This window comes from Callorhinchus milii, unplaced genomic scaffold (genome assembly GCF_018977255.1).
Source record: "Callorhinchus milii isolate IMCB2004 unplaced genomic scaffold, IMCB_Cmil_1.0 Scaffold2, whole genome shotgun sequence".
NCBI lineage: Eukaryota > Metazoa > Chordata > Chondrichthyes > Chimaeriformes > Callorhinchidae > Callorhinchus > Callorhinchus milii.
In genome coordinates, this window is record NW_024704743.1 from 35,684,140 (window position 1) to 35,698,302 (window position 14,163).

The 14,163-nt window shown below is 45.8% G+C and overlaps 1 protein-coding gene across 7 annotated transcripts in view; it reads left to right on the forward strand.

The window, feature by feature from the left end:
* Positions 1–414: 414 nt before the first annotated feature.
* rreb1a (ras responsive element binding protein 1a) overlaps positions 415–14,163 on the forward strand; it is a 136,489-nt gene continuing 122,740 nt past the window's right edge. For 5 of the 7 annotated variants that reach the window (XM_042332103.1, XM_042332108.1, XM_042332104.1 and 2 more), the window contains exon 1: positions 1,818–1,906. In XM_042332103.1, the coding sequence (XP_042188037.1) occupies positions 1,867–1,906 (40 nt within the window). In that variant the 5' untranslated portion in view covers positions 1,818–1,866. Of the gene's footprint in view, positions 703–1,817; positions 1,907–14,163 lie in introns of those variants that run through there. The other 2 variants (XM_042332105.1, XM_042332107.1) reach the window with 1 other exon arrangement.

Genomic DNA, 14,163 nt, shown 5'->3' on the forward strand with positions numbered 1-14,163 from the left:
GAACTCTTCTTTTTTTTTTGGTGCATTAAAAAAAAAGACACGAAACAAAAACAAAACAAATAAAGAAAAAAAAATGCACGAGTGCCTGAGAAGTGACAGGAGCAATTCTTGGTACCAATACCCCGGGCGGCTGCTTTTTTTTGGTGGGGGTGTGTGTGTGTGTGTGTGTGTGTGGGGGGGGGGGGGGGTTGGATGCACTCCAACCTCACCAATCGTGAGCAATTAAATCCGGTTGTCGCACATTTGCTCACCGAACAGCTCTCGAAATAAAACTGTTGCGGAGGGAGAAACGACTTAAAACAAAAAAAATAGCAGCAGCAGTGGCTGCAGCAGCAGCAGCAGCGCTGGGAAAGTTCGCTGGGAATCCAGTCACTTTTTTTTTGAGGCTGCGAGAATGTTATCCGATCTGAGGCAGGACAACAACTTGCCATGTCCCGACCTCCCTGTACAGTCGTGCATTTTGACAACATTAACCCTGTGATCCTCCCCCCCCATCCATCCATCCATCCACACACACACACACACACCCCACAAAAAGTTTTCTGCAGCTCAGAAGAGGAAAGGCGGTGCCTTCTGCAGCACAGACTCACCCACACAGCACAGGACCAAGTGCTTTAAACACTCAGCGCTGATACACGGATGAGAGGAAGAGAGAGAGAGAGAGGGGGAAGGAAGAAGGAAGGATGGAGGAATACCAGCCGTGTATGTATCGCATCCCACACACCCCCCCCCCCCCCCCACCCCCAAGAAAAAAAACTTTCATTCGTTCGTTTGTTCGTGTGTCTGTTTATTTATCACTGTTAATTTGGGCGAACAAGAAAAACCGAAAACTTTTGCAAAAGTCGAACCACTCTGGTGGTGAGAGCCCGAGAGAGAGAGTGAGTGAGTGAGTGAGTGAGAGAGTGAGTGAGTGAAAGAGAGAGAGAGAGAGAGATCCCGAGCAATGGTGTGAGTGTGTGAGAGAGAGAGAGAGTGAGAGAGTGAGTCAGGACATACATAAGGATGAGGTTGGTACCTGTGCTCTCTCTCTCTCTCTCTTTCTTCCTCCCTCCCTCCCTCCCTCTCTCTCTCTCTCTCTCTCTCCCCCACTCTCACTGTCTCTCTCTCTCTCTCTCTCTCCCTCCCTCCCACTGGTTGCAGTCGGTGGCAGAGGGAGTTTGCTCGAGAGAGACCCCTCCTGTGTAGATGATGATGATGCTCTGGGTTAGAAAAAAAAAGGCAGAGGCAGAGGCAGCCCGTCCCTAGGAGACGAGCAGAGAGGGAGGGAGGGAGGAGGGAGGGAGGAGAGCCCCTCACGTGATGCACTTACTTATCAGGTTCACAGAGTGAGTGGAGTGGAGTGGAGTGAGTGAGTGTGAGAGAGGGAGGGAGGGAGAGGGAGGGAGAAAGAGGGGGAGAAGGAGGGAGGGAGGGAAAGGGAGAGAGAGAGAGAGAGGGGGGCAGGAGCTCAGCCCTTTTTTTGCAAAAAAAAATTACCCTCTTTCTCTGTTATCTTTCTCATCCACCGGGGACGAGGGAAGGAGGGGAAGAGGAAGAGGAAGGAGGGAAGGAGGGAGGGAGGAGGAGGAGGAGGAGGAGGAAGAAGAAGAGGAGGAGGTGTGTGTTTAAATGCCCTGACTTCTCCACATCCAAACTAAACGCCATTTTGATTTTCTTTCCGGAACAAACTTTTTTTTCTGGAAGCCCCAACAACAAAAAAGAGAGAGAGGAAAAAGTTTTTTCCCTCCTCCTCCTCCTCCTCCTCCTCCCGCTGCTGCTGCTGCTGCTGCTCCTCCTCCTCCTCCCTGAGTGTGTGTGTGTGTGGTGTGTGTGTGTGTGTCTGAGCCCAAGTCCATCACCATCATCACCATCACCACCACCACCACCATGTCTCGGCGTAAGCAGCCCAACCCCAACAAAGTGAAGCGTAAGTACAAACTAAGGGGAAGTCTTTGGTATATATCTATATCTATATATTTATATATTTGTGACTATCTTTGGTGTGGTGCTGCTGCTGCTGCTGCTGGTGGTGGTGTGTGGGGGTGTGGGGGTGTTTGGGGGTTGGAGGGGTGGTGGGTGGTGGTGGGGGTGGGGGGTTCAGGGTTGGGATGTGTTTTTTCTCCCCCCTCATCATTTTTTTTTGCCTCACACCCAAAAAAAACCTATATTTTTGGTTGGGTCGGTTCAAAAAAAGGTGTTTTTTTTTCATGTGTATATCTATCTATCTATCTATATATCTATCTATCTATCTATTGCAGTTTGTGAGAGTTTTCCTGTGGTTGTGTTTGAGGGGTGGATGGGAATGGGTTGGGATGTGATGCTGTGCAGTGCTGTGTTGGGGGGGGGGGGGGGGGGGGGGGGTGCTGTGGGGGGGGGGGGGGATGTGATGCTGTGCAGTGCGGTGGGGGGGGGGGCTATGGGGATGGGATGGGATGTGATGCTCGCTGTGCTGTGCTGTGTTGGGGGGGGGGGTGGTGGTGCTGTGGGGGTGGGGATGGGTTGGGATGTGATGCTGTGCAGTGCTGTGTTGGGGGGGGGGCTATGGGGATGGGATGGGATGCTCACTGTGCTGTGTTGTGTTGGGGGGGAGGAATGCTGATGGGTTGGGATGGGATGCTCGCTGTGCTGTGTTGGGGGGGGGGGGTGGTGCTGTGGGGGTGGGGATGGGTTGGGATGTGATGCTGTGCTGTGTTGGGGGGGGGGTGGTGGTGCTGTGGGGATGGGATGGGTTGGGATGTGATGCTGTGCTGTGTTGGGGGGGGGATGGTGGTGCTGTGGGGATGGGTTGGGATGTGATGCTGTGTTGGGGGGGGGGGGGGTGGTGCTGTGGGGTGGGATGGGTTGGGATGTGATGCTGTGCTGTGTTGGGGGGGGGTGGTGGTGCTGTGGGGATGGGTTGGGATGTGATGCTGTGTTGGGGGGGGGGGGGGTGGTGGTGCTGTGGGGATGGGATGGGATGCAGTGCTGTGTTGCCAGCAACAGTTGGGGAGCTGATGCTCATCAATTACCGTCTGCCTGAGCTCAGGAATCCGGCCAGACCTCGACTCCATCGCTGCTGCTGCTGCGGGTATTTTTAACCCAAAGCAGAAAGGTGATGCTTTTACATACGATGCAAATCATTTTTTTTAAAAAAAAAATTATCATTTTGTTTTACACACTTACTTAAAAAACACACACACACACATATATATATATATAGATAGATAATAATATAGACACACACACACCCACACACACAGCAGCAGCAGCAGCAGCAGCAGCAAAGGGCAGTCTTGTGTACAGTTTGACACGTTAAAAAAAGTTTTTGCAAACTTGTTTAGCAGTGATGCGATGCGATGAGTGTGTGATTTGAGTGAGTGTGCACGGTACAAAGTCTGTCTCTCTCACCCCCCCCCCCCCCCACCACCCCCCTCTCCCCTCCCCACCCCGTATCATATCTTTAATGCACTTTGATACCAGTCTCTAAGGGGGGGGGGGGGGGGGGGGCAATGTGCCTGTCTCTCGATGTTGACCTTTGCAAAAACCCCAAGGATGACTTTCCTCCCCCCCTCCCCCCCCCCCCCCACCCCCCCACCCAAACCCAAACTGATGTGCGAGCGTGTCTTTCGGTTGCAAATGAAACAGGTTCGTGATCACCGATCGACTTGGTTTTAAGTGTCTTCTTTTTTTAAAAAAAAGTGTCGAGATCACTCTCTGAGGAAGGGGAGGAGAGGAGAGAGGAGGGAAGAGGGAGAATGTGTGTGTGTGTGGGTGTGGGTGTGTGTGGGTGTGGTGGGTGGGGGGGGAGAAAAGGGGGGAGGTTTTTTTTTAAAAAAAATTTGTGAAAAAAAAAGGACCGAGTACCAAACATCGTCGCGAATCTGGAAAGACTTTGACAGGGGAGGGAGGGAGGGAGGGAGGGAGAGAAGGAGGGACAGACAGAGAGGGAGGGAGGGAGGGAGAGAGAGAGGGACAGAACGCGCGACAGACAGAGAGGGAGGGAGGGAGGGAGGGAGAGAGAGAGAGAGAGAAATTGCAACTCTTTATGTGGAGTGATTGATTGCTCATGAACCCCGAAGGTTGTGTATTTGCAGAATTTGTTCCCCCCCCTCACCCCATCCCCATCCCCTCCTCCTCCTCTCCTCCCCTTTTTTAAACTTTTTTTTTGGAAGAGTGGAGAGGGGGAGGGAGGGAGGGAGGGAAGGAAAGAAGGAGGGACAGACACAGACAGAAAGAGAGGGAGGGAGAGAGAGAGAGAGGAGGGAGGGAGGGAGAGAGAGAGAGAGAGAAGGATTGGGTATCTTTCGAGTGTTGTTGCAATCCGAGAGTCTTTCTTAATGGTTGCTAAGGAGGAGAGGATTTTTTTTTTTTTTGCCTTTTTTTTTCCTTGGTCAGCATATTTCCCTCTGGAGCTGCTGGGGAGAGGGAGGGAGAGAGGGAGGAGGGGAGGGAGGGAGGGAGGGAATGAGCCCAGATCCGGATGAGCAGTTCACATTCCATTACGAAATTCAACACGACCTCAGGCAGCAGCAGCAGCAGCTACCAACCCTTGTTCAAACTTTACAGCACTGTCCTTCCTCTCTCCTCTCCCCTCCCCTCCTCCTCCCCCTCTCTCTCTCTCTCTCTCTCTCATATTATATATATATATATATATATATATATCACACACGTGCACAAGCAACTTGTTGCTTTTTTCTTCTTCTTCTTGGATTATCTTTTCTCTTCGGATTATTTTGTTTTGCTGCTGATGAGGATCATCGGGCATGGCATTGGATAACCAACGAGCAGGGCAGATGGATGCTATATGTGTACGTGTAGATAGATAGAGCCCTTTTAAGTTTTGTGTGTGTGTGTGTGTGCGGGTGTGTGTTTTAGTGGCTTTAAATCTGCTTTTGCCAAGATGCAACCTTGCAGCTTTAAAGCCGGTAAAGTACACATAGACACAAGAGACACTTTTGCAAATCAGGAAGCCACCGACCGGGGATCCATCATCCTCCATCACAAATGGCATTGCCACAACACATTTTCTCTCTTTAACGCACGCTTTGAATAACACACCTGAGCAATGCGGCGCCCGCCCCATGCCTTACTTTTTTATGCTGCTGTTTGTTTTTTCTTACATATAAAAGTCACAAATGTCAAGTCTCTGCTCTCTCTGCCCGTGTGCAGTGCAGTTGATGTGGGTCGTGCAGTTTCCACTCAGTTTCTCCCAAGTTGCAATGGCCACTTCCACATCTAAAAGCTGCTTTTATTTTTATATGCAGAACAGAAACGGCCTTTTGAATATTAATGGCTGGGGAAATGTCATCAATTTGTCGAATGACTTTCTGATTTGTGGACTTCTTTTATATTTTGCTGCTTCTGGTGAGGTTAACACTATTATTCTGTGTTATGCGATAAAAGTCTTTCAAACAAGATGAGTGGCCTGTTTTGAAAAGAAGGTGGCCTATCCCACTCTATACCACAGAAGGTTTTCCTTAATCATCACAACTTTGCAGTTTAGTACTTTCTATGGTGCACAGTGGATATTTTACTGTTGCATTTTTTTAATGTTTATATGTGCTACCCCCCCACCCCCCCGAAACTGTTGATGAATCTATGTCATTGAAAGTATGGTTATGCTTTGTGTTTTTTTTAACAATAATTCATCTGTCTGCAAAGACCAACCAAGAGAGTGGTGTATTGTTAAAGATGTACCAGACATCTGCGTCTCAATTAATAGCACTACTCAGAAGTGCACGCAGGATATTTAAATGCAGATTTATAGATATTGTAGCATTTTGAGCCCAGTGACTTTTGTGTAGTGATGGATAAATCAGAGGCTAATCCACATGTGGTTGGTTTTGCTGTTCCCCTCAAAATCATTAATTTATCCTTTAAAAATGTCTTAACATGGGCAAACATATCTTGTACCGTGGGTGGTGGGGGGGTGTGGTGGCAGGAAAGAAAGGTGATGAGAGTTGATGCCATCAACAAATCTGCAGAAGAATAATGTTTAGAGTGGGCTGGCTGAAATATTTGAATTTTTGGTGTAGGCAAATGTTCAAACTCATCGCTGTTGTGCATTTGCTGCTATTTTTAAGCAGCCTCAGACAGCCGTATTTGTGGTGCAGACATACATCTTCAGCCCAATTTGAGTTAATAACCCACTAATTGTCTGAAGATCACTATCCCGCATGAAGGGGGCTATATAAATGCAAGTTGTTGTTGTCTGCAGGTCAGATGATGTCTATTCTCTTGATATTTGGGGGCAAGAGATGCAGGAATGCCCAATGAATGTTTTCAAACTTCTGATCACAGATTTGTCTTTTGAAAGGTGTGAGGCCTGTTTGTTAGTGGTATTGATGCAGACGGTTTGTGCTGGGGAGGGAGGGTCATACTTGCTCCTGGGGGTAGACACAAAGCACAGAGATTGCTGAGCACCGGAATAGAAAACAGCTTTCAACTAAATGGGATATCGGTGTTAGCAATCATACAGTTGTGAGGAAGGAATTAGAAGTTTGTTTTAGGTTTTGTGGCAAAAACTAAAAGTAATGGTAGATACAGCGACTCAATTGACCAGTTAAGTAGCAATGCAACAACAAATTTGGGAGGATGTCCCAAGGGATCAGAGAGGGGTGGAGAACGGTGTGGGGGGGGGGAGTGGGGGGAAGAGAACTGAAGGGATGGTTGGAAAGGAAGGTCGTGAGAGGGCCTTGAAGGAGGAAGGGAGCAGCGGGTCCCGGGATGGAGTTCGAGAGGGTGGGGGCAGAAAGTCTGAAGGCCTGATTGCCGATAGTGGAGGAGGCAGGGTGGGGGGTGTAGAGCAGGCATAGCAAGGAAGTTACAACCAGCAAGAGAGAAAGCAACATGCAGTGCTGATGAATTTGTTAAAGTAAAGTTGGCGATATTTTGCCTCGTCAGCCTTGCTGTATTTTGCTGCCGATCAGTGCAATGTTATGGTACTTCCATTGTGCTAGGGGCTGTCTAGCCTCATGTGTGAGCGTGGAGTGAGTATAACAAGGCTATTCAACTACGATGGGAGTATCACAGCAGATCCCATTCTTAATCACACATAAGCAATTTCCAACAGGAGTTTTACTGGATTGAATAGTGATCCGAGGCCAGAAAATCTGCCTAGTCTTAGCCTGTAACATCATTTTATCCTAAAAGTTAAGATCATGCTGAATTGTTGACAGTTATCACATTAGGCCTAAAATAGGAAGCCATTTCTTTTATAGGAACTGCAGAACAGCAGTTTCTAATTTAAGATTGAATTTAAGAACTTTCTACATATTTTGTGAGATCTTAAAATTTAAGACACAGTGGTCTTATGAGCTAAGACCAGGTAAAATTTCAGGCCAGACTGGAGTGGGAACCTAACTTTCTATTTTTTCCCCCACCCCATGATCATACACAGAAGCTAATTTTAGCATCCCTACTGCCACCCAGCTTAGAAACTAATTGAGATAGAAACGAGAATCTTCATAAACTGTATGGTTCAGGCTCATGCAGTGGGAGGGTAGATGACTGAAAGCCTGGTCAGAGATCTTAAAGTGAACTTTTAAAGCAGGGAGAGAAGGTGAGAGGTGGAGGGACTCTGGGATGGAGTTTCAGAGAGCAGGACAGAATAACTGAAAGCTTGCCCTTTGATGGTGGGATGGATCGGTTGGGAAACATGTGGCAGGCCAGAGCTCGCTGAGCAGAGGGAGTTGTCATGTCGGTGGGGTTGCAGGAGGTCCCAGGTAGTACCATGGAGGGAGTTGAATGCGAGGATGAGGATCTTAATTTGATCCACTAAAGGAGCCAGTATATCTGGGGGTGAATCCAAGAAAGCCGGTGTGGGAGAGAACATAGGCTGCTGAGAATATAGAGGTTTTGTAGAAAGGAGATGGGGTGTCAGGTGAATAGGACAATATGTAAAAATCAAGCCTGGATGTGATGAAGCATCAATGAGGGTCTCACCAGCTTGGGGAAGAGGTAATGGCAGAGATAGGCAGTGTTGAGATGAGGAAAAGCTGACCGAGTGAGAGCCTGGATGTTGACCTCTTCAGAATCTGATGTACCTAATGTATTCTGAAAATAAATCAACCTCAATTATAAAATGCACCTCCTCCCCAATTTAAAACAATGATAATCCTTGCATATGGTATAGCACCTTTCACATTGGGAGGACCCGAAAGCGCTTCACGGGATACGCTAAAGTGTGGTGATTGTATTTTTGTAGGCCTATTTTCATAGATATATTTTAAAAGAAAAAAGAGTAATGTAGTAACTATAGAGCAGTGAAAAACGTGTTTTACATCTCTGTCTGCCTGTCTGTCTGTGTGAGCATGTGTGTGTGTCTGTTTATTTCTCTCTGTGGGTTTGTCTCTGTATATATGAGTGTCTCTAACCCTCTTTATCTCTCTAACAAATATAAATTGAGTTCCCCCCCCCCCCCCGCCCTAAAATTCCCCACAAATTAAGTCTTGTATTTGAAGATCGGACAAATCCTTAGAACTCTGCAGAGAAAGGGAGAGGCAGACAGACACAAGAGTTCTGGAGAGACAGACATTCACAAACATACCGACAAACAAACAGACATCCACAGAGAGACAGACAAGGAGAGAGGGAAAGATGCACACAGACGGACAGAGAGAGGGAGAGACGGACACAAAGAGAGGAGTGTATGTCTGTCTCTCTCTCTCTGCAGAGTTCTACAGGATTTGGTCAGCCTTCCAATTGAAGGCTTAATGTGTCCTCTCCCGCACCAGGCTCCATGACCCTATAACCCCCATCCTCTGCCGAAACACTGGCATCCCATCACACAGAGGATACAGTTCAAGATCGTGGTTCTCACCTTTAAAGCCCTCCATGGTCTTGCTCCCCCCTACCTCTGTGACCTCCTAACCCTCTATCAATCTGTCTGCTCCCTCCACTCAGCGGGCTCCAGGCTGCTTCACGTCCCCCGCCTCGCCCGCCCCACTATTGGCGGCCAGGCCTTCTGCCACTCTGCCCCCCCCACTCCTCTGGAACTCCATCCTGCAGTCCCCCTGCCTCGTCCCCTCGCTTGCTTCCTCCAAGACCCTTCTCAAGACCCTCCTCTTTGACAGTGCCTTCGGTCACCCTCCTTCCCCCCTGCTCTCCACCCTCCCCGATCCCAACCCCCAGCTCGGGTCCGAAACACTGATTGTCCAACGCCTTGGGACGTCCTCCCGACATACAAATGTAATTTTGCTGCTGTTGATTTGCGTGAAAATTTATGGGGGAGCTCAATTTATATTTGATACACTACAGCTGGAAGCATGGATAAGTAAACATAACTAGAATAACCAGCCATTTATTTTTATTTTCTAATTGACATTATTTCTTATCAGAAGACACAGATTCTTATCTTGATACAGTAGTTACACAACGGCCACTGTCATTTGCTGTTTATTTAAGCGTGACACTGATAACCAACACATTTAAACATACAGAGCCGTGTTTATATTTAAGAACAACATACATCAAAATAAGTTATCCTTTTAACCAAAATGACTAACTTTCACTCCTAATGAGTGTCTTTCTGAGTCCACATGTCTGTGGTTGTTACTAAGTTACAGAATGTTTGTGCTTTGCAAGGCAGTGAGCATTCTAGTTACATATACAATTCCACATCGAAGATATGTAGACCTTGCAAATGAGACTTAATACACCTGATCTAATAATTGCATTCAAAAGCCACTAGCTGGCTAGTTAAAAATGTTTCCTACATTCATTTTGTCATCCTGATGAAGAGAGAATCTGGTTATCTGTTGTTGCCTTTTCTAATGTTCACTCCCATGTGCAGCGTCTCCTCATTCTTGTACAAAGGTGTTAGCGGGTCTATTGCAGTAGGAATACTGAACAGTGACCAGTTAAAAAGTTAAAACGTTTCACTAGGAGTTTGTACGCACCTAAGGCACTTCAAATTAGTCAGCTTGCATTCCACCGTGCCCTGTGAAATCCCACTTGAGTGCAAACAATTGATTGGCTGCTGTGTTTCATTCACGGTCAATTCACTTTGCAATAAATATATCCTGTGAAATGCTTTTGAGACGTCTCAACAACTTGATGAGACACTTTATCAAATGCAATGATTATAATTATTATTAATCGTTCCTCTTCATTGCAATGTAGAACGTCTTTGTTACCATCAATTCTATAAGACATTTCCTGGTCAAGATCAAAGTTTTAACCGGTGACTGAAGATAAATTCTGTGGCCATTTGCTCCATTGCAGTAACTGATATATTGGAATACTGTGGGGACAGGAATAGTCTTCTGACCAGTTAATCTTTGGCTGGGTGAAAGTACTGTATTGACTGTTAATTTTGTAACATTCAGGAAGGAAAATTTAACTTTGTAACCTCACAGTTATAGTTATTGGGAACTGCTAGTTTAGTAAGTAAATAGTTGGTATTGAGAATTTCAGTATTCTGTGCTTTACAGTACCTAAAAGTGAAGTAAACTTGCAAGAGAAAAGCTGCACTTCCTTTGTGTATGTCTCTCACTAATGTGCCTCCCTCCCAAGGTGCCTCACCCCTCCCTTACAATTTATTTACCCGTAAGCATCTACCATTTTATTCTTAATTTATGGCAGTGTATTGCTCAGGAGCGTTTGGGGAGAGAAGACTAGGGTGGCATTTACCTTATTCAGTGTTTGTACAGTAGACAATGTGCAGTGCACTTTCCTCACCGCTCCACATACATACATTATACTGTATACTGTATATTATTTCCTTTATCGTCTCTTAACTTTTTGACTCTAGTTTAGATTTATGTTCCAGAAACTCAAACTCTCTGGAAGCCTAGCCAATGTGTTGTTGCACATGAGTATTGAATTTCTCCCAAGTACTATCACACTCCTGATACACTTGGGCTTTCCTAAGAAAGGTGGAGAAGGGGATGAATTTGTTCCTCCTCTCTCTTCTTGATATATTAAGCAAGGAGCAGTATTGAAAGACTAGAGGATCACTACAGGCAGCACGATCTTACCCTGATCTGTTGGACCAGAAAATATATAAATGTGAAAGTCATTTGATCTAGCAGAGGAAGTGGAGTTGAGCAAAGTTTACACTTATACTGTTGACTTTGACACAGCAATTTCAGTGGGTCAAATCTACCCTCAAGATTGATGGGTCTCAAGTTTAAGATGTCCCAAATTGGAAATGCAAATGGAGTCCAGTTAGCTTATTCCTAATTTATCTCTTGTTTCAATGCAAATCAGCTCAGCCCTTTTGTATTCCTGGTCAATATTAAAACATTGACAAATACTGTGGAACTGAGTTTGATTGATGGGCACCTCTAACCTTGCCGACCAAGCATTTAATAGTTACTAAGCTGACATTTTTTCACATTACAATATTCCTATTATTATTTGTGTCTTATGTGCTATTGACTCTTAGCTAACATGTATTCCTGACAGTAACTATTCCTGGTGGATTGGACAGCCCAGTGAAATTGGCACTTGTGGAATTGGTTAGGTGGTGTCTGACGCATACCCTGTGACACCGATGGTGTCGGATAGAGCAACAATCGGTGTTCAATTAATCCAAACTTGACCATCGGGTATAGGATTTAGTATAAGTTCAATTCCAATTCTAGCTCAGTGTAAAAAACTTCACAACTTTGAAACTGAGAACCACAGGAGAAGAAACCTGTTGAAAACCCTGTCTGATGAGCATCTGAAACGTCATCATGTTTAATCGCTCTCAAGCCATATGGTCAGATATATTCAGAGGATGAGCAGACTGTGTAGCCACTGTTTGCAACCATCCATGGTTGAATACCTTGCTAAGCCAGTCCAGAACCTTGGGGTCTTATTTGACCCTCAACTATCCTTTCTACCCCACTCTGTGCCATGACCGCTCCACCTTCCCCCACCTCCGCAACATCGTCTGGCTCTGCCACTGTCTCACACCGCAGGCTGCCAAAACCCTCATACACGCTGTCATTACATTGAGGCTCGACTATGCAAACTCACTGCTTGTCGGCCGCCCCAACTCCTCCCTCCATAGGCTGCAGATCATCCAGAACTCTGCAGCCCATGTCCTCACCCGCACCAGGCTCCGTGACCCTATCACCCCCATCCTTGCCCAACTCCACTGGCTTCCCATCACACAGAGGATACAAGATCCTGGTCCTCACCTTCAGAGCCCTCCATGGTCTTGCTCCCCCCTAACTCTGCGACTTCCTAACCCCCTACCATCCTGTTCCCTCCCTCCGCTCAGTGGACTTCAGCCTGCTTCACGTCCCCTGCCTTGCTCGCCCCACTATTGGCGGACGAGCCTTCTGCCCCTCTGCCCCACCCTCTGGAACTCCATCCCACAGTCCCTCCGCCTCACCCCCTCCTTTGCCACTTTCATGACCGATCAGACGGGATCTTTGTGAGCCACGGAGGGACCAGGGCAATTGTATTTTTTAGATCTGTAATTTTTTAGAGGAGTAAATGGATTGAACAATTCCTCTGTTTCTTAAACCCTCTGAAAATACTTGTTTGTCTGGTTTGAATTCCTGGTTTTCAGGAAGTTAACTCTTCAATGTGCCCAGCATTCAGTGCAGAATGTCAATGTGATTACACACAGAGAGAATGCAGACAAAGAAACCCAAGCTGATAGATGGGTGGGGATGGTTTACTTAGTGTGATTCAGGAAAGCTCAACCAGGAGCATTTAAGAACAGAGCACTGGTCTGAGGTACATGACCAAACATGGACTCACCTATAATTCCACAGACAGAAGCAGCACTGAAGGGGGCGGGAATCTTTTTTTTAGCTATCTTTTGGAAAAGAGCTGTACAGAAGTACATTCAGAATGTACACATGCAAATATTTATAAAGTGTAACTTTAGTTACAGTTATTAGATCAATAGCCAACAAAAGGACCGCATTTTTAAAATAATTGGTTTCTGTATTCATCCTGGTATTTCAGTGTTGTAGTCAATGCAGAATTGGGATTGAACTTGTGCTAAGTCCAATGCTCAATGGCTAGGCTACATCAAGTTTGGATTTATTGAACACCAAACAATGTGATCACTTTCCCACTCCAGCACTGAAGGTAAAGGACCAACTACTGTTTAGGAAATAGAAGCCCCCACGTGTGGCATTGCAAACTTCAGGAATCGGTTGTTTGACATCGACAGATCTCCGTGTAGAATCCCGGGCTGAAACCATTCTATTAACCTATCACATGGGTCTGCGTTAAAGTGATTTTATTTTCGTTTTTTAACTTCTTTTAAAAAAAGTTGAACAAAGTAAAACAACCCGATGTTCAGTCATTCACAGTTTCTGTGAACTACAGTAGAAACCAGTACTAAATCTCTTTTTTGTAATGTGGGTTAACTTATCGCACCAAATGGGGTGTGGACCCCGACGTTTGTTTCACAAAAAATCTAAAAGCGGGTGGAAAACCCACGTCAGTTTGAAGCGTGAAGCATGCTGGTGGGGAAAACAAAATTATACAACAAAAATTAAATGGATTATGTTTATATTGATATCTTTCAAATAAACACTCCTTAGTACTGGCTGGAAGAAGTTCTTTTTATTTTTATTTGTTACCTCTAGGAAATATCTGCCTTGGCCTAAGACCATTGCTCAATGGTTATCAGAGATTGATCATTTGATCATCTTTTTGAGTCCTGTTTAGACACGGAAAGCATGGCAGGTACTGGAAGGTGCCTATTCCATTCTCATCGTGCCTGTATCCCAGAATCAGCAACTTCAGGACTGGGGAAATAGAAAAATTGGAAGGGCAATTATTTCAGAACAAAATGACAGTAAAAGATAACGTTCAAATAGAACACATATTGTAAATGATGATGGGGCAGTAATTGGCTGGTGGTTTTGTGTTGTCTAACCTGCTAGTTTCTGGTGTTTGTGTGATATTTATTGCAGCGCAGTGGATGTTCTCAAGTTGCCTGTTCGAGTAACAGTATTCTATTGTGGTATAATCAGCCCTCGAAGGCCTATTTTGCAACAGTCTGTACGAGGAGGTTTCAATATTTTGAAGTGACGGCCATTAAGATATCAAATGAAAATGTCGACTTGGGTACCATGGTGTAATTGATAGTGTGCTACTGTGGCCCTCTACAATAACCCAGGGGAAAATATGGAGCACAGATATCCTACTCAGTTGAACACAATCAAACTGTACTGGACTGAGTTCTTTGTCAATAGGCAGAGAAACAGTTGACATCAGAACCATGCTGATTAATATGATAATTTT